General features: G+C 45.0%; 1 protein-coding gene across 2 annotated transcripts in view; it reads right to left on the bottom strand.

The window, feature by feature from the left end:
• APP (amyloid beta precursor protein) overlaps nucleotides 1–17,161 on the bottom strand; it is a 203,032-nt gene extending 185,871 nt beyond the window's left edge. For both annotated transcript variants that reach the window (XM_051779758.1, XM_051779760.1), the window contains exon 1: nucleotides 16,904–17,161. In XM_051779758.1, the coding sequence (XP_051635718.1) occupies nucleotides 16,904–16,960 (57 nt within the window). In that variant the 5' untranslated portion in view covers nucleotides 16,961–17,161. The remainder of the gene's footprint in view (nucleotides 1–16,903) is intronic.
• Nucleotides 17,162–18,848: the final 1,687 nt, after the last annotated feature.

Below are 18,848 nucleotides of genomic sequence, written 5' to 3'. Positions count from 1 at the left end.
AACCTTAGGATAATACAAGCAGGATGCATCTAACGTACTATTTATTAAAGAGGAGGGGGGTGTAAGATAACCTCAAGCTTACATTTTCTACTCCAGCAAGCAAATACAAAGTCAGAAGTACTAATGAACCCTGTCCATCTGACTCTCTCCTCAGACAGGCACTCTACAACTAGCCATAATTACCATTAGTTATCTTTAATATGTATACCTGTCAACAGACAAGCACGCACAGTCAGCTACCCCAACAGCCTGCAGTGCCATTTCAGACTGTTGGATTTCACCTAAAACAGGTTTTATATTTACACTCTGTGCCATAATTCTTTTAGCAAGGATTATTTTATTTTGACATCTACGAAGATGTTCAGTTTCTTCACCAAAACCAAACCACACCAGAAAACTTGAGCTACCCTCTGTATTTTAAGTGAGTGATAATTTCTCTGAATTTCATTAGATTCCAAGTAGTCAGCACTTAAGAAAAAAACCACACAAAACTACATACACAGGTACAAGTTAGGCATGGAGCTTTGCCTGCTTCAACCTACATCCAACCATATCATACAAACCACATCAAAATGTTCTTAGAACACCCACTTTGCAGCCAGAAGAAAAATGCAGCAGCTACCCCAAAGGAGGAAACTGTCCCTTCCTCTTGCACTGCTTCTTAAAGTGACAAACACAACATCAAAGCCCTTGAGGCTCTGAAGGGATGCGTGGGCAGCCTGGGTCCCAGCCACATGCCCACTCAGCACATTTTCACAGAGGATGTGACCCTGCCCTCAGAGGAATGTGCTCACAGATTACATGAAGGAGTCACCAAGTGCCTTGTAAGAGATACTGATTGCTTTAATCAGTCTTCCACCAATGGCTGCATGAGGGGTTTTTTCCCCTATAAAAAGGAGAGAGGTGCAAAAAAACCATTTTCTTCAAGCAGAACTTTTCTCTTTGCAAAGATTATTCAGGACCCTATATCCCCTATCCCCTTTATTTGGAGCCTTAACAGAAGGATAGTGGTGTGCAACCACAGCTTCTGGCCATGGACATGGCAGCCCCAATGCCTTTATTAGACAGGTGATGCTGAGACACAGGAGAGGCAGCAGTTCCTTACACGACACCAACCAGTCACAAGGAAATTTCCAAAGGAGTTTGATATTCTTTCTTTTTAGCATCCATTGTTACATTTCTGACTACAGGTTTGGCAGCTACACTACCTTAGAGAATCAGAGCATTCTACAAGCTGGCACAGCTATAAAACATTGTACTGACCACCACCTCTGCAACTACAACTGCACTAGACACGGAGAGGACCTGCAAAGCAGAATGGCTGCTTCCACTGGTCTTCAATGAGCTTCACCTCCAGTCACAACTAGTCCAGTTATGTGCCATAGGTGCCTGTGAGGGGCCAGCATTTTTCAGGTGCATTCCTGGAGAATGTGATCTGGTTGGGTTTTGCCATGGAAGAGGCTCCAAGGCCATTCTGCAGCACAGCATCGAGCCCAGTGCATCATCACCTTCTCCTCACACATGCTTGTGATTTGAACAGAAATGCCAATATAGGCATAGCATAAACCAACTTTAATTAAAAAGGAACACCAAAATCACAGAATCATAAAGCAACATGAGCTGGAAGGGACCCAAAAGGATCATTCAAGTCCAAATCCTGGCCCTGCACAGGACCATCCCCAAGAGTCACACCCTGTGCCTGAGAGCATTGTCCAAGCGCTTCTTGAACTCTGTCAGGCTTGGTGCTGTGACCACTTCCCTGGGGAGCCTGTTCCAGTGCCCAACCACCCTCTGGGTGAAGAACTTCTTCCTAATATCTAACCTAAACCTCCCCTGACAACTTCAGGCCACTCCCTCAGGTGCTGTTGCTGGTCACCAGAGAGAAAAGACTAGTGCCTGCCCCTGAGCTTCCCCTCCTTAGGATGTTGAATACAGCGATGAGGTCTCTTCTCCAGGCTGAACAAGCCAAGTGACCTCTGTCACTCCTCATATGGCTTCCCCTCTAGACCCTTCACCATCTTTGCAGCCCTTCTTTGGGCACTTTCTAGTATCCTTTTCACGTTGTGCTCAAAGCTGCACACAGAACTTGAGGTGAGGTCACACCAGTTTCTTGGAACCAAAGTGCTCCATGAACCCATCCTGTACCATCACAACAATCTGTTCCATCCTCCATGTTCACAGTGTTATTTCCATCTTCAAGGCTTATCAGGCCTTTTCACCAGGATTTATCAACTGATTGCAGCACATGCCACATAGCCAGACAAAGCTCGGCACAACTGTTTCCACCTCCTAAGAGACTCTAAAAATAGGTGTACAAAACGCACATCCCAGCCCAAAAAGGCTAGGCTTATGGAAGCTGGTCTTTTTTCTTCACTTATTTCCACAAACTTGTTAGAAATAGTCCACAGAACTATCAGACCTGATGGCAGAATGACCACCAATGCCCTGAAGTAAGAACTCACTCAGAACTGGTACCTGTTATGGGGAGAGGGGGAAATCCCCCTCAAAGCCATAGTAACTGTTCAAAGCTCTCGGGAGTGCCTCACTTCCTAAAGGTATGGGCAAAGCTGACAAAAAGATGTGGCTGATAGGGGAACTGCAGTGTCTTGCCAGAGCCTACTCTTTGGCACGGCATGACTTCCCCAGAAGGGCATCAGCAAACACTTGCTCACTCCCACTCCAGAAGAACATCTTTAGGAGCAAAGCTTTATTGAGAGAAAACCGTTTCCTTCTGACACCTCAGAAAAATTATCTGTGTGGGAACTGTATGTGCTCGCACACAGAGAAGAGAAAACAACAACCCGAGTCAAGTACACCCACACGCCATCGCAAACCAAACATTAAAGCAGGATGGCAAACACCATCCCTGCAGAGGGCTCAGGAGAGCTGCTTCTGGAAGACACCCATGGCATGCAGCTGAAACCCATGGCTGGCACTGCAGCTTCCAGAATGAGGACTAAGGGAGGACAGCAGAGACCAAGAAGCAGAGGGGGCAGCACAGCAGTGATGGTGTGGGGGACACAACAAGCACAAGACCCAGCACAAGGCTGTAAGACTTCCCAGCATCAGAGCCAACACAGGCACATACTGGGATAATTATTGCAAGCAAAGCATGTAATTTTAATGCACCTTTCTCATCTCCTCCCATCATTAAGAACTAGGAAGAGAAAGAAATCCACCCTGAGACATAGGCGTGTCTGCTAACCCAGCACTAATAAAATATTTGCTGTATGTGTACCTTCAAGTACAACTGGGCTACGTATTTCAAACAGTTTCAGGCAACCAAATCCATTCTCTACCTCAGAATTTGTTCTGCAGATAACTCCAGCTATTAAATGTGTCAGTGCAGGGAAGGTTTTAAGGATTTATGCACATGGATCTAAAAACCCACCTGGGGAAAAACAAAGAAACCAAAAAACCCAGTAACTACCACGGTTACATAAAAGGATATACTTTTATTAAAAAGAAATAAACCTGTGTGCATAACAAATGTTTCTTCACACAAGTCATAATATGCCTTGCATTAGCAAGGAAACAACTACAGAACTAAAAATTTACTGAAGATTGAGGGGACACTGAGATGAAGCACTCTTATTCCTTCATTAACACTTAGCATTTTTAGCTATGCCTAAACAAAATCTCATTTTTTCCAACACTCCTATGGTATGCTCTAAGCAAGCACTTTCCCAAAAAGTCCCAGCTGCCTGTTGTGAGTGCCAGCAATCCAGCAATTATGACAAGCACTTCTGAACACCTAATCAAAACAACACAAGCTGTAGAACTGCATTATTGACTTTGTTCTGCAAACACAAATTCATAACCAGTGTGCTGCTTTTGAAAACAAAGCCACTATATCCTTTCCATTTCTTGACTCTTTTGGGGGTTTTTTAAAGCTATATGGAACTCATGCAATTAACTTGTCAACTGTTGTTTTACAAGCCACTTGCCCATTACTGTTATTTAAAAGGGAATCCAGCTCACATGCTTAAACCAAATCTAGGCACTGCACATAAGTAACACCACATATTTCACATAAACCTGACTAAGAGCAAAAAGACTAACCACAAACACTATTCCGGGTAACAAAAACACTTTTTAATACAATACACGTGATGTGACAAAAATGGGAGAACTAGTATAGGAAATTGCAAGAATACTTTTGAAGTATGCCAAAGAGGGAGCTACCAAGGGTTCTGTAAAAATAAAAACACACACAAAGAAAAAAGAAAACATACTAAAAAAAAAAAACCAAAAACAAAAACAAAACCAACCAAAATGAACCCCACCCAAAAATTCACCGCTAGGTTGTTTCTTTTAATTAGGAAACTAAGTATCATTTGAGGTCTCAGACAAAAAAATAGAGAGGAGAAATAGAAATAGAAAGCTTCTAGGCAGACTAAAACCATTAGTACAGAGTTGTACAATTGTATTTAAAAAGATATACAAAATTTTAGCTCAACTCTCTTTAGTTTAACTCCTACTTCACTTCTGTGTTCTTTTAATCTTCTGGTCTTGATAGTCATACACACCAGCTAGAGATAAACCCTCTGTGACAGAGGTAAGGGTGTAGTCAGGATACCCAGCATGCAATTACTGACATCCTGCTGGGATGCCCCCACCTAGAATGTAAATAAAGTCTCCAAAGTAACATACAAACAGAACAAACATTACTTTAAAGGAAGTTCTCCAAAAAGATGTGACCTCCCCAGCTTCCTAAAGGAAAAGGTAAAATTCATACATAGCAAAGCAACTCCCATGGGATAAAGGAGCCACATCCCAACAGGGCAGGAAGTACTGCCAGACATGTACTGCCTGCATGCCCTTCCTGTCCTAGATGCATTTTCTCCTGTCAAAGCACAGGTAGAACGACATGGGGGACATGGCACACAAAACTGAAAGCCTTCAACATTCATGACAAAGTACCAGTTTAGATGACATCAGTGATTTCGTTGTATAGGACCCGAAACATTGAGACACCTCTCAAAGGAATTTTTACGTGCTCTTTATGTCATGAAATTGAAGTCATGAGAATGGTTGGCTAAACATAATGTCCCTTTCTTTTCTGAACTCAAAAAAGACCATATCATTTCTGGATTTCTGTACGATCTGGTTTAGGAGGAAAACTTGGTATCCTATGACATACTGTACATTGAAACAAACCAGGAGAAGGATGAATCTGCAAGATACACGTTACCAAGACAAACAGGTTTTTTAATTAGGAAAGACTAAACCACCTAAAGATTAATTCATAAATTTTAAGGCTTTCTCTCTACTCTTCCCCTTGATTCTTACAAGAGAATCACTAGTTTTCCAAAAACACTCAGTAAATTGTTTATTGCCTCTTCCCGTCAACTCGGGAGAACCATTCAGTCTGGTTCCTATAAGACATGCCACAGAGCAGCAAATAAGGTCCTCCCATTTTCCTTCCCTTGCAGATTGCCTTTAGATAGACCAGCAATTGGGCTGCTGTCACGATTAAAAGCAGTCTTTGAACTAGGAAGCCAGTGACATCATACATTTCTCAAAGTAAGATGGTTGGAATGAGAGCTGGGGGTGGGAGTGGTGTTTCTTTGAGGATTTGTTGATGGGTTTTGTTCATTTTTTCCCCCTAAATGAACCTCACATTGCATTGTTTCTCCTGAAACAAGAATTAAAACTGTTAGAGTAAGACAAAAGCTGAACACCAAAAAAGACCTGACAGACAGCAGTGATCTGGAGACAAACCTCACAAGAATTACAAGATGGTTTATTGACTGCACAGTAAATAAGAACAGGATTTTTCAGTGGTGTAGAAGACACGCACAAGCCCCTCAGGATCTGGAGGGATGGCTCCTGGCAACCCATCACCCAGACAGGCAGGAGAACAGCACCAGAACAGTAGAGTTTGGCAAGAGGAGGGAGAACCCCCCCAGAGTTCTGTAAAGGGCAAAGGAAAGATTTGTTTGAATTCTTGTCTTAAGACTCTGGACAAGCATAATATGAACAAAACAAATTATATGTTGATGGAGTGGTGCAAACACCCACAATTACTTCAGTTTTCTTTCATTCCCCTGAACAGGTTCATACCTTACCAGGAGCCTAATTCCAGGGAAAGCTGTTGGCAGCCAAGGCAAGTGTACCGTACTGAAGTTTAATGTGCAGATTTCTCATGTGCCCACTCCTTCAAATTTTAAATATTTGCCTTACCCACATTATTCTCTGTAAGCAGTAAGTAATGGACATAAACAAAGTCTGAACTCCAGCTTAAACACTGTATTCCCCAAAGACTCACGTGGCTTTTTACACCAGCCTCAGCTGTTACAGAAACACGGGAGCTATTGCTCCTACCATACATTATTTAGTGATCATCACAAGGGTTTTTTTTGTCTACAGACTCAGCCATTTAAGAAATGAGAAGATCTGAAAATGCATTAAGTACTCTTTATCGTTAAGGCCATATTCAACCTGAGCCAATTTCTTAAAAACTGTTTCTTTCTTTAAAATTTCCGTTTTGGAGAGCCACAGAGCAGGGCTGAATGCACAGAGCAAATACAACCACAAGCAGATACAACACAAACTTGCTCAGCACTATCCAGCAGCATCCCGGGCCTTTAGTTTATCAGTCCTGCTGAAATAAACCTTTCAAAAGGTTCAGAAAAGTTATCACTCACTTTTTATTGCAATTTAACACCAAGAATAGACACTTTCCAACTTGAAAAGTTGTTCAAACAGTATTGCATTTTTATCTGTGAAACCCCAAACCATAATAAGCAGTTTGTCACAGAAAATGCTTGCTAACAACAGGTTTAAAAAACTAAATACATCAAGTTTAAGGCTTAATTATGATTTGTTAACACCAAAACTCATATCCTAAAATCAACAAGCAAATAACTTTTGCTGTATTTGTCTACAAAACATGATATGACTAGACACCATTGTATTTCCCTCCAGGGTATGTGGTTCAGGCACTTAGGAGTTCCCTGTGGGAACAGAATTTAAATCCCATGATTTGAACAGAGACATCTGATCTAACCTCTTACACACCACAGGTTGTTACTACATTTCTCCTGTTTACAGTGATTAAGCCCAACATCTTGTATTTGCCTCTTTGAAAAATTAGTTCTGCAGTCTTCTTATCTAGAGGCAAAATATCTATTTCCATTCTCTACTTGCCCCAAGCCCATATTGCCAAAACATGTCCCCAGTTCCCTATCTGCATGCCTTCCCTTCCCCGGTATCTCCTCTTTGCAGAGGCAAATAAGGAATTTTCAGCCTGAAAACTGATAAATTAGGTTGTTTTTCTCATCTAGTTTTACTTCCAGAGCTGGAATTAAAAAACTTGAAAAAAAAACCCCAACCTCTATCCAACAGAGCCACTAATTCCTGTCCCAGCTCTCTCTTCCCTTTGCCCTTCTCAGAGAGAGTAGGTTCAGCTCCTCAAAACCACACCTAGCACACAAGGTAACTCCAAATCCATGCTCTGATGTGAAGTCCCACTGCTCAGTCTCAGGGCGGTGAGGGGGGACAGAGGGAAGCCCTGCTGAGCACAAGGTGGGTGTCCCAGCTTTGCCCAACACTTAATCCCTCCCATGGTCCCTCCTCAATATGGGCTCCAGGCCCCAACATCACTCCTAAAAACATGAGGCAGCCACTTGATTACCAGCCTCAATGATAAACATTGGTCTTACAGCAACAACAGCAAACTCAAGGCTTCCACCCACTCCTGTTGAGCCTCACAAGTCAACAGCACTGTACAAGTCACATTTTCTCTCTCAGCTCATAAAAGGAGTACATAACAGCCTTTTGTTACTTCAAAGTTTTCTTTCAAGTGACAGATTAATTAAAGCTTTCTTTCTCTTATCAGTTAAGAGACACAATTTCCTTAAAACACATTACAAACATTTATGCATGCATTGATATTCAAGAACGGGCGCAGCCCAACTCAAAGGAAAGGTGATGCTTCAGATGAGCCAAGCAACCTGTGTCAGCCTCCCTTTCCAGAGCATGAGTATTGACCTTCAGTATTTTTGCCATTGCCCACAGCAGCTCTGTTAAACAGGAACTTAGTAGTTTAGCATGTGTACTATAGCTATGAATTAATCTAAAGGTGTTTGACAAAGCCTAAGTCTTATTTAAATATGTTTTCAGAAATATAGTTTAGACTGATTTCAAAGTAAAATACTTTGATGTAATTTTACCCTGCAGTTTATCAGCAATTACACCTTCTCTCCAAGGCTCAGCTGTCCACTAGATCTCCTTGCAAACACCTTCAGAAAGGCACCAGCTCCTCTGCCCAAAGGAACATCCCTCAAACCAGAGCAGGGATGTAATGAAGCCAGTCAGCCAGGGCGAGCCAGTGGATCAGTGTGAGGGGACAAGGCAAATCCTCCTTCCCTGATGGTACAGCAGGACTAGGACTCACCCCTCTCCCACCCACTCACCTCATCTTGGCCATTCACCAAATAAAACAGTTGGTGACCCAAGCAGGCAAGTGCTGATTTTTGTCAGAGATATCACTTCAGCCTGGATTCCAACAGGAGGCTAGCAGGGAAAGGTGAGGCACTTCACTTCCACAGTTCAGAGATGCCATCACAATTACGAAGAACACATGGAAAAGAAGAAACTGGCTCTTAAGGTGCTAAGGCTGGCAGGAAAAAGGGAAAAAAATCCCAACAATTTATATTACCACTATGAGAATGAAAGAAGGCTATGCCAAAGTAGAAATCAATCTAAGTAAAAGCGAAAGAAACTGCCAGTGTTCAGGTCCCCTCAGGAGCCTTCCCAACTCCCTCACTCACATGATGTTTGTGTTTCTCAGCCTCTTACTTGGTCTTTGAGTTTTTAGGCCTTCCAACTCCCCTTCTTATCCTCCTACACAAAATTTAAACAATAAATTGTAATTTTTTGAGGGGGTGGTAGTGGTTTGTCTTTTTTTTTAAATGAAGTAAAATTGATATCCTCATCATAAATCATATTCTCCTGGATGCTGGGATTACAGACAAATTCTCATCTGCAAATTCCTCACAATGAAGTTCTAGGAGCTAAGGAACACTGAAAGAAAGACAATTTGGAGTTCCAAAATTCTCAGTTTAAAAAGCTTGTTCTTAAGCAATTTCAAATTAATATTATTCTTTTAAGACTTAATAGAACTGAGGACAGAACTGGCAAAAGGAAAGAACAATGAAATTACGATGCTGAAAGATGCATCATTAAAAACAATTTTATTCCACTTCATAGTTAAGAGAACTGGGCACGGGACAGTCGAGGCACACATACCAGAGCTGCAAAGAATCAAACAAGCTTCAAACCAACCCAACAGTTTAAGCACATGTGACAGGTCTGGATGCTTACTAATGCTATGGATGCACAAACCCCTCCCTTTTCCATACTGGAAGTACTCAACAATTAGACTACAATCAATCAACATTTGGTACATTTAGATTTACAACACCTATGAAGAAATATAAAATAACGAATACTCTTTTAAAGCCACTGCCTTTTTGTTGCACTGCGTTTTCTTCCCTTTCTTGGTTTACCTTCCACTAGATAATATTGTATTTTTCACTGTTTACGTGAACAAATATGTACATGTTATATGGGATGTATACCAAAGAGAGTTTTTTTCAAGGAAAAAAAAAGAAACAACTGGAAGACATGACTTAGTTTATGAGAAACTCTGAAAAATAACTACAATAGAATCAAACCTTTAACAATAATACTTCAAAAAATCTATCTCCCTTTGTTTTGAGGTAAGACATAGGGAATAAATGTAGTTGTAGTTACTATTTGAATGATGAGAAAGCAGAATGCAATAAAACTATTGTACCAGTTCAGTACTACATATTTCAGATCCAAAACTGAATCTACAAATTAATTTACATAACTAAACACAGAAAGAAGAACAGGTTTGTCGTTAGTTGTTTGTCCCAAAACTCTGTCATGGTGAATGACAAAGCAGGTGGGGGACAAAAAACAGCCTTTCCAGAGGCCATAACTTGGAGAAAAATCCATTCTACAGGGTCAAATCTTCAGAACGAGCAATCTCTCCTTTAAAATTGTGCTGATAAGGTAAGAGGAGGTGTGCTGCAGGCACAAAGACAGTGCGATATCACAACAAGGAGATTGGAAACAACTCCAGAATCCTTCCTCATCTCTATTTCTTTAATGTTTGTGTTCATTGGACACTACTTCTAACTTTTGGAGGTGGATGAGGTGGCAATTTTCACCTTCACCACATGAAAACAAGCTAATGGTATAATTCCACTCTATTAGCATCAAGTAACTGTATTACCTAAATGTGAGCTGTCTATGTGTAAACTCTTGTTTCGTAGTTTCAAAAACCCCAAGTCCAGTATTAACACAGTTCCCCAAAAATATAGGGATTTGCCCACCCTGCCCCCATCTTGAACTCCTATTAGACATGTGCTTTCTTCTACTAATTGCAAGTCCGAGCACATTTCATAAATCGCACAAACTGTCATACTGGATCACTTCCGTAGCCTGCTCTGAAAAGGAGCCATTTTTAAATGCTTTTACTAACAGGTACAACCAGTTTTGCTCCATTCCTGTCATATGTTATCTTCTGTGCTTGAATAGATAAGCTCTGCTCTGGGGGAATACAGGCCAGAAAAGGAGGAAAAGGGAATTCCTATCTGGATTAGCTCAAAATGGGTCAGTGGGAACTGAATGGAGTCATCCATCCCTGAACACAGTTCCTTGGAGATTTCTGCCTTTGCAGTGACTTGATGTGAACTTTTAACAATCAGGCACTCAAGAGGGGTGAGATGTGAAAGACTGTTCCTGCCCTGCTGTAAGTCACCAGAGGAAGGCAAAGAGCCTAACCTTAATTAAATGCTATTACACAAACCTCAGCAAATGTGGTTTCAGAAGTTGGCCCTCTTCCCCAAAGAAGCTGCCTGCTCTTTTAGCTGGGCCAGCTCGACTGCTTGTGGCTATTTTCCAACTCTGGTTTCTGAAGCATTTGCCGGAACACGAAATCTATGCAAAAATGCACATCTCCTTTCTTTCGACACAGCTCAGGACTGTAAAATCAGCCTAGAGAGGGTCAAAGAGCACTCAGAGAGCAGTGGCCACTGGAAGTAGCAGGAGGAGATCTGTTGCCAGCCCTGCAGCAGCAAAAAGAACAGCTGGACTGCAAAACCAAAAGCACTCTGGCTCACATACTGCTTTGTCTAAAGCCTACAGTCCAGGAAACATCATCAGTCGACCAGAAGGTTTGCTTCTTTTGGAAAGCCTGTAAATCACTGCAATCTATACTTATCCTCTAGTATTCAGTCCTCAAGAGAGATTCAAGTTGTTCTGAACTTGCTGGGAGGACGACGAAGAAAACACACCAACGCAGAAGTCCTGCTTCCCAGCTGAAGAAGGCACAGCACTCAGAAACTTCCTACACTGGAAGCTACAGTAAAGAAACCAGCAACACCCAATGCCTACAGCTCTCTCCCGTTTTTGTTCATTGAGGTAGGGCCAGAAACCCACAGTACACAACTGTGGAACAGTGTTGTCCTTACTGTCAGCTGGTGTGAGCATTTCCACCCTTCTAAAAAGCATCACTTACTTTAATATCTTTACTTTCATACCCAAAGATTTGCTTGCCATCTGGAAAGCACATTTTGCGAGCCACTGCAAGATTCTGACACTGATTACACCCTTTGTAGTACACCTTACCCTGATTTCCATCACGTGACATTTCTGATCTGTAATTACTCGGATCATTGTTCTGCTAAAAAATGCAGAAATGTATCAAAACAATCCTGTATCCTCCACAGAGCAAGGAGCTTCAGGTGTGGCATTCATACATACACATACATACTAACTGGCTGTCATTCAAATTGATCTCCTTGAGCAGAGACCACTATCCCCATTTATTTTGTTTCTCATTTATTATATGACTAAATTCTCACAAGGAAAGATAGATATTTTTGGTGACTGAAGGCATCTCCAGAGCTTTTGGAATCTACGGCAGAGCACAACAAGATTTAATAATGAGGTAGTTCTCTAAATGTTTTTTACTTCAAATGAATAAAAAACGAAGATAAATATCCAGGTTTCAGAACCAATGCCACATTACAATCAAGGGCAGAAAAGTTACTTATTTAGGGCTTAAGACTCAAAACTATGCACACCCATTACTGGCTGATAATCTCAGCTGGTAACCAAACAGGGCAGAAAACATGTTTTCAAAACCTCATCTGTAGGCTGAAGTAGAGTCAGGTAAGGAGGGCAGATTCCAGATCAGGTTGTGAGAATGAGGGCTCATCAGACTGAGTGCATTCGGTTTTAACCAAAAAACAGGTCAGAGTGAAAGTGCAACTTCTCTTAAGAGGAGTCCTTTGTGTCCAAATTACTCCAGGCTCAAGTTTGCTATCAACACTGCTCCTGGCAAGCCTCAGCCTAGCAGCAACTGCTGTAAACTCTCATCACCAGAACACTCTCTAAGTTAGCCAAGCTTACAGAGAGTCTTCATTCAGTATTTTTTCAATTTGCTTTACTTTTAATCTTCTTACACCACAGGATTTTTTTCAAAATCCTCAGAATTTAAATCCAATAACACACAGCTCTAGACTTATGTGTTAAAACCACCCCAGACAGCTCACCTAACAACTTCTATGAACCTATTACCATACATAAACCCAATTATATTTTTATCAGTGGCAGTCTAGAACTTCATCTCTTCATTGCCTGGATGTAAGGAGGTATGTAATGACTGCTGGTTTAATAGAGTCTATGTACTAATATAGCATACAGATGTATTCATATAGTGATTTTAATGTTGTACCTTAAATATGCAAATATATTAGGGGTTTAGGTATATTTATATATATTATATGATACCTCAGATGGGTTTAATGCATTATGTGTATGCATACATGTACATATGGACATCTGAAAAATATGATTTTCATTTATTAAACCCAAATACAAACTTTTCAACTTCTGGTTATTGCATACATTGACACATGTCAAAAACGACAGAGTATTCAGGATTAAGGATGTCAATTAAGCCTAGAGACACTGCCTTAAAAATAGACAAATAACAACTTGGAGATGTTTCAACACGGCGATGAACTGACCAATCCATGGATGGAGGAGGCTGCCCAGCGAGGTGGTGCAAGCTCTGTCCTTAGAGCTCCATTTTCAAGACTCAACTGCTGAAAGCCCTGAGCAGCCTGGTCTGATCCCAGAGCTGAAAACTCGAAGCCTGCTTTGGGCACAGGGTCAGACCAGACCTCCTTGACAGATCCTGTGACCCTATCTACTAATTTCTTGACCAAGCCTCCACACCCAACAGCTTGTGTTAATTATTTTACTGAGTCACTAAAAATAATTATTCTGCTCAGACAAACAGCTGTCAGTTTTTCAAGCAATTAGATGAAGTTACTATGTTCTTCAGCTATTTTGCTAAGCTTTGTATTGGAAAAGGACTACCAATTAAAAGAAATTGTCATACCTTTTCTTCATACAACTTATAAACCAAACTGTTTATTATTCTTCACAGTTTATTAAACACATGCAAAGAGCAAGTCATGAAAAGCCAAAGGAGAGCTATGCTTCTTGTGGGGTTGCCATATAATTCAGCACTGATCAATTAAAACTGGGTAGGGGAGATGGCTTGTGTCTGTCACACAAACAGCTCATGGGGAAAAAAATTAAATTTAACAACGTGAAGATCTTGTAAGCCTCCTCAGGTTTTCATGCATGTTTCGTGAAGAAGAACAGCAGCTGATCATGTTTTTTTTTCACAGAAAAGGCATGTGAAGATCGAGTCTCAAAACTGCCTGTTGATCATCAATCAAACAAAAGACAAATGAGGGAGCAAGGGAGAAGCTTTTTTCTTTACTCTCTCATTTGTCCATTTGATTGCCAAGGATCCTGGTGGAGCAGCAGAGCCCACAACCCCACACAACCACCTACCCCAACATGTCAGCATCTTAAAAAGAAGTGCAAAAGGGACCCTGCAACAAATGCAAGCCTCCATCAGGGGAATCTGGGAACAAAATCAACAGAAAGAGGAACTGTAAGTCTATAATGGAAACAAAGGAAAGGCTCCTCTTCCCACACAAGTCATTTCTCGAAAGATCTACTACGACACTAAGCAATGAAGAAACAAATATTTGGAGCCTTCCACTAGAAACAAACAAACAAACAAACGAAACCCAAACAAAAATAAGAACCTACAAAGCAGTACATTACCCAGTTAAAAAAGAAATAAATCTGTCAAGCAACATCCTTTTTGTCAACTAACCTTCTGATGGTCTGCTTGTATAATACCAGTGTCTTAACAACTTCATTTCAGTCAGCTGGTAAAGGAATCTTGCTTAGAAACATAAAACTGGAGCAGAACAGGCATGGTAGAAATCCTGATAACCTCAGTGTGCTAATGACAAGAAATCTTGATTTATAAACCAGGATCATTCACACAAATTCACAAGGATAGTTACTGTCTGTTGCATTTATCTACTGAAATCAGAAAATTATTAAAAAGAGATTTAGTGCAAAAATAGCTACTGCAGAATATAATGACAGCTCTTGACCAATGGATTTTCTAATCCCAGTGAGAATGATTCACATAAGTGTCAGAAGCAACATGCTAAGCAACCACGGCATCACAACACCACTAAGAAATATTTCCTTTAGGGCTGCATAAATTAATATTAATCTACTCGTAATTTTAGAAAGGAATTCTTCATGTGTAATATAGAAAGAATTTGTTTTGTTCCTGCTTTTCCTCTTCCTTATACCATTCCCCGTGGAAAGCAAAGCGCAGGTTCTTTGCTGCTTTCCAGAAAGCATTTGTTAAAATGGCAGGAAAAGCGTTTCATTTCAGAAAGGAGATCTACAGAAAATCTAATTTAAACATCAGAATTTCACCCTTTAGCATACAAAGACAGTCCAAGTGCAGAACGTGCACACATGCAATTTCGATTACAAAATATTTTAGTGTCATAAAAACAACTGGTTTGTTCAAAATATCAACCTTGGAGCATCAAGACTGACAAATGCCCGATCACAAGACCACCAGATGCTAAAACCTACTCCGCCATCAAACATAAAGAAAAGGGATAAATACCAAGCCTCAACCATTCATATGGAATGACAGAACAAGACTGAAAGCTTCTGCAGAAACATCAATGCCCATTTCAGTAAACGTTTCCAGGCAAAGTATGTCACTGAAAATTCTGACTATCACTAAGGCAGACACCATTGCAGAGGTCTCTGAACACGGACTCTCCCCTGAACTGTTTTGGTGCAAAATCCAAACCTCTTTCCTCCAAGCACCTTTACAGTAGAAATACCTGCACATGTCTCTGTAAGGCTAGGGACGGGGACCCAGCAAAAACGCCCATCCCTCTGTGGTCTATACCAAAGCACGGTCTTAATTATAAACGCCCATTTTTTACTTCAGCTGCGCATCCAAGACAGAGATTTCTTTCTATTCCATTCAGACAACAAATGGTTGCAAGAAGCTGCTAAAACCCAAGTGAGCCTTATAACTGGAAGCTTTAAATGTCTGTACAACTGCTCGGCTTGATACACCCTGTTCTATGTTGGCAAGATCACGCCTCAAAGCAAGAGCCTTGGCGGCGGGGATGGAGAGCTGGTATGAAGCCGTCCCCTCTCATCCACGCGTACAAGGGTCTCTCCCGGGAAGGGCACCTGAGCCGCGGGCCGGCATCCCGTGCCCGGGGGGAGCCCGAGCTTCAGCCTCTGCTTTCAGCGCAAATGCTGTCATCCACCTCACTCCCACCCAGCCCCCGAGCCCCCCTCGGCAGAAGGGGGAATTAGCACTAGAGGAGGACAGAAGCCGATGTCTCAAGGCAGAAGGATGGCAAGCAGGGAGCGAAGGAGACCAGGAGGTGACTCACCCCTCCCACACCTTTTTTTGGGGGGTGGAAGTGGGGGGGGAGAGAACGGACACCCCGCCGTGTCGGCTCCTCCTTCGAGCTCCGGGCTTGCGCTGCCCCGACCCCGCAGGGACCGCGGTGCGCGCACAGCCCCGGCCGGAGGGGCGGCGGGGGGACCCCCGGCCCCCACCCCACACCGAGGGGGACCCGGCCAAGGTGCCGCCCGGTCGGGGCGGGCGGAGCTGCCCCCGGGCAGGGAGGGAGGGAGGGAGGCAGGCAGTGAGGGGAGGAGGGAGGGCAGGGGCGGCCGCGGAGGGGCGCGGGCAGCCGGGCGGCCGCAGCGCGCACGGCGGCGGCGCCTCCTCTCTGCTGCACTGCAGAGGCGCCATTTTCGCGCGCCGACGGCCCGCGGGGGGGCCGGGCCGGCCCCGGCCACCGCCCCCCGGGCACCGCCTTCCCGCGAGGCCGCTGCGCCAGCCGGCTGAGAGCTCCCTCCGTCCCTCCCGCCCGCCGCCCGCACACCTGCGCCGCCCTCCCCCGCGGCTCCCCCGCCCCAGCGGGGGGATGCCACGGGGTCCCCAGTCCGCAGTCCAGCTCCGCGCCCCCTGCCCCTGCCCCTTCGGCGGATGCCAGCGGGTCCTTCGCCCGCGGAGCGCCCGTTCGCAGGGAAAGTTTCCCTTCTCCGGTCCCCGGCGGGGACGCCCCCGCCCTGCCCTGCCCGCGGACCCCCACGCAGCCGAAGTTACGGGGGCAGCGCCGGGGCCGCGGGACCCGCGCAGGAGCCGGACACGCGCGGCGGGGGCGGCGGTGCCTTCCCCGGCGGCTCCCAGCCCGCTGCCGCTCCGCCGCCCCCGCCTGCCCCCGGCTCGCCGCCTCTATTGTTCGGCGGCGGGGGAGCGGCGGCAGCCGGGGATGGAACCCCCTGCGGAAGGCAGCCCCTGCCCGCCCCGCCGCGGCCGAGCCCCCGCCGCGGGGGCAGCTGCGGGCAGACAAAGCCGCGGAGAAGCGGCGGAGGGCGGCGGGGAAGCCCCCGCCCGGCCGCCCCCTGCCCCGCTTACCTCGAGAGCCCGGGCGGCGCCGGCGGCCAGCAGCAGGAGGGCTAAGTGGGGCAGCATCGCGGCGGCCGGGAGCGGGGAGGGAGGGAGGAAGGAAGGGAAGGAGGGATGCCGGCCGGCGAGACGCGGCAGGGTCCGGCTGTAAATCCGCGGGGCCGCGGCGCTGCCGGGGAAGGCGACTGATGTGCGGCGGCTCCGGGAGCGGCGGCGGGGCCGGTCAGCTGATGGCCCGGCCCGCCCCCGAGCGGGCGGTGCGACCGCCCGGCCCGGCCCGGCCCGGCCCGCGGGGACCCCTGGCGGCGGCGGCGGGAGCGGCGCGGGGACTCCGCACCGACCCTGCCCTGCCCTGCCCGCGGTGTTCCCGGGGCAGATCCCGGCCCCTCCGCCCCCGTTCGGGCACCGCCGGCACCCGGCCCCAAAGGCACCGCACCTGCGGGAGCCGCGATGCCTTGGTGCGCTGAACACGCGCACCGCACCCTCCCCCGGAGGGCTGTGTACAGCAACATCGTTGCAAGGTGCGCACAAAAACACCGAAATCCAAACGCGTTGTGTGATTTAGTGCCTATTTAACACGTTCTGCCTTTCCTGGCAAGGCTGCACACCCTGCTGGGATCTCCCGTTCTTGTCCGGGTGGAGGTGATGAGTCAGCACAGCCCCTTCACACCTGACACACACCATCGATAACAAAGATATGCGAGAGCATCGGCAGAGCTGGGGCGTATAGCAGGTGAACAAGGAAGAAATCAAATTAAAATGCTGGACTTTGTCAAATACCATGTAATCAAGAGCCCAATGCAAACTTACTGTCTTGCCTTCTCAACAGCATTTGTTATAATTGGTATATTAAACCTATAAAGAGAGCTTAAGAGTCAGTATTAGGAGTTTCATGTTGAAACAGCTGCTATTATAGCTAAAATTCAGTGTGACACAGCCTGACCCATTCTGCCTCTGACCTGCAGACTCGGTGGCAGCATCTCTGCTCCCACCAAGGCTACCAAGACAGCAGCAAATAGACCCTCCCTGCAACATGGACCTGCAGTCTTGTAAAGGGCAGGTGGTGGACATCTGGAGCACAAGTCTTATGAGGGAAATGGGGGGGCTCAGCCTGGAGAAAAGGAGGCTCAGGGGGGACTTTCTCACTTTCCGTGACTACCTGAAAGGAAGGTATATCGAGGTGGGAGTCAGCCTTTTCCCCCAGGTATCAAGTGATAGGACAAGAGGAAATGGCCTCAAGTTGTACCAGGGGAGATTTAGGTTGGATATTAGGAAAAATTTCTTCACAGAAAGGGTTGTCAAGGAGCAGGCTGCCCAGGGAACTAATTGCATCGTGAACTCTGGAGGTATTTAAAAGATGTATGGATGTGGCTCTTGGGGACTTGGTTGTGCTGGGTTAATGGTTGGACTTGATTTTACAGTTCTTTTCCAGCCTAAATGATTCTGTGATTCTAGGGCCTGATTCTATGACATCCCCCCAGCATATGGCTCAGTACAGCCTTGTCCTCACTGCCGCTCTCATACTCATCTTTCTTGCAGTCAGAACTGCAATCCATCTTGGCCAAAGCTGTGCCCAGATGCAGATGGATGAGATGAGATGGTGAGAGCAACCAGGTGGCTGTAACGTGCAGGGAGAGACCACAGTGCCGCAGCGTTTCAGCCCCATAGCCAGGCCCTAGAGTTAGAAGACCATTCTCATGCAGACATGAATCTTCTCATACAAGCTCATGAACTGGCAATGTACAAAGGCTTTTGGGGAATTGCTTGAGTCACACTGGCTGAATTTGAGAGATCTCTGACAGGCACATAACAGACAAGCCTCCCCCTGAACATACAGGTGCAAAGTATATACAACAAGTACAGATAGTAGATGCTTTTAAGAAACACACGCCAGTGACACAACACAACCTGTAAATTAAAATTAGTTAAACAGCAACAATGGCAGGCTTAGCTG

Source organism: Manacus candei, unplaced genomic scaffold, assembly GCF_025592945.1.
Source record: "Manacus candei isolate 608988 ecotype Guabito, Panama unplaced genomic scaffold, ASM2559294v1 h1tg000014l, whole genome shotgun sequence".
Taxonomy (NCBI): Eukaryota; Metazoa; Chordata; class Aves; order Passeriformes; family Pipridae; genus Manacus; species Manacus candei.
This window is presented reverse-complemented; position numbering and strand designations above follow the sequence as displayed.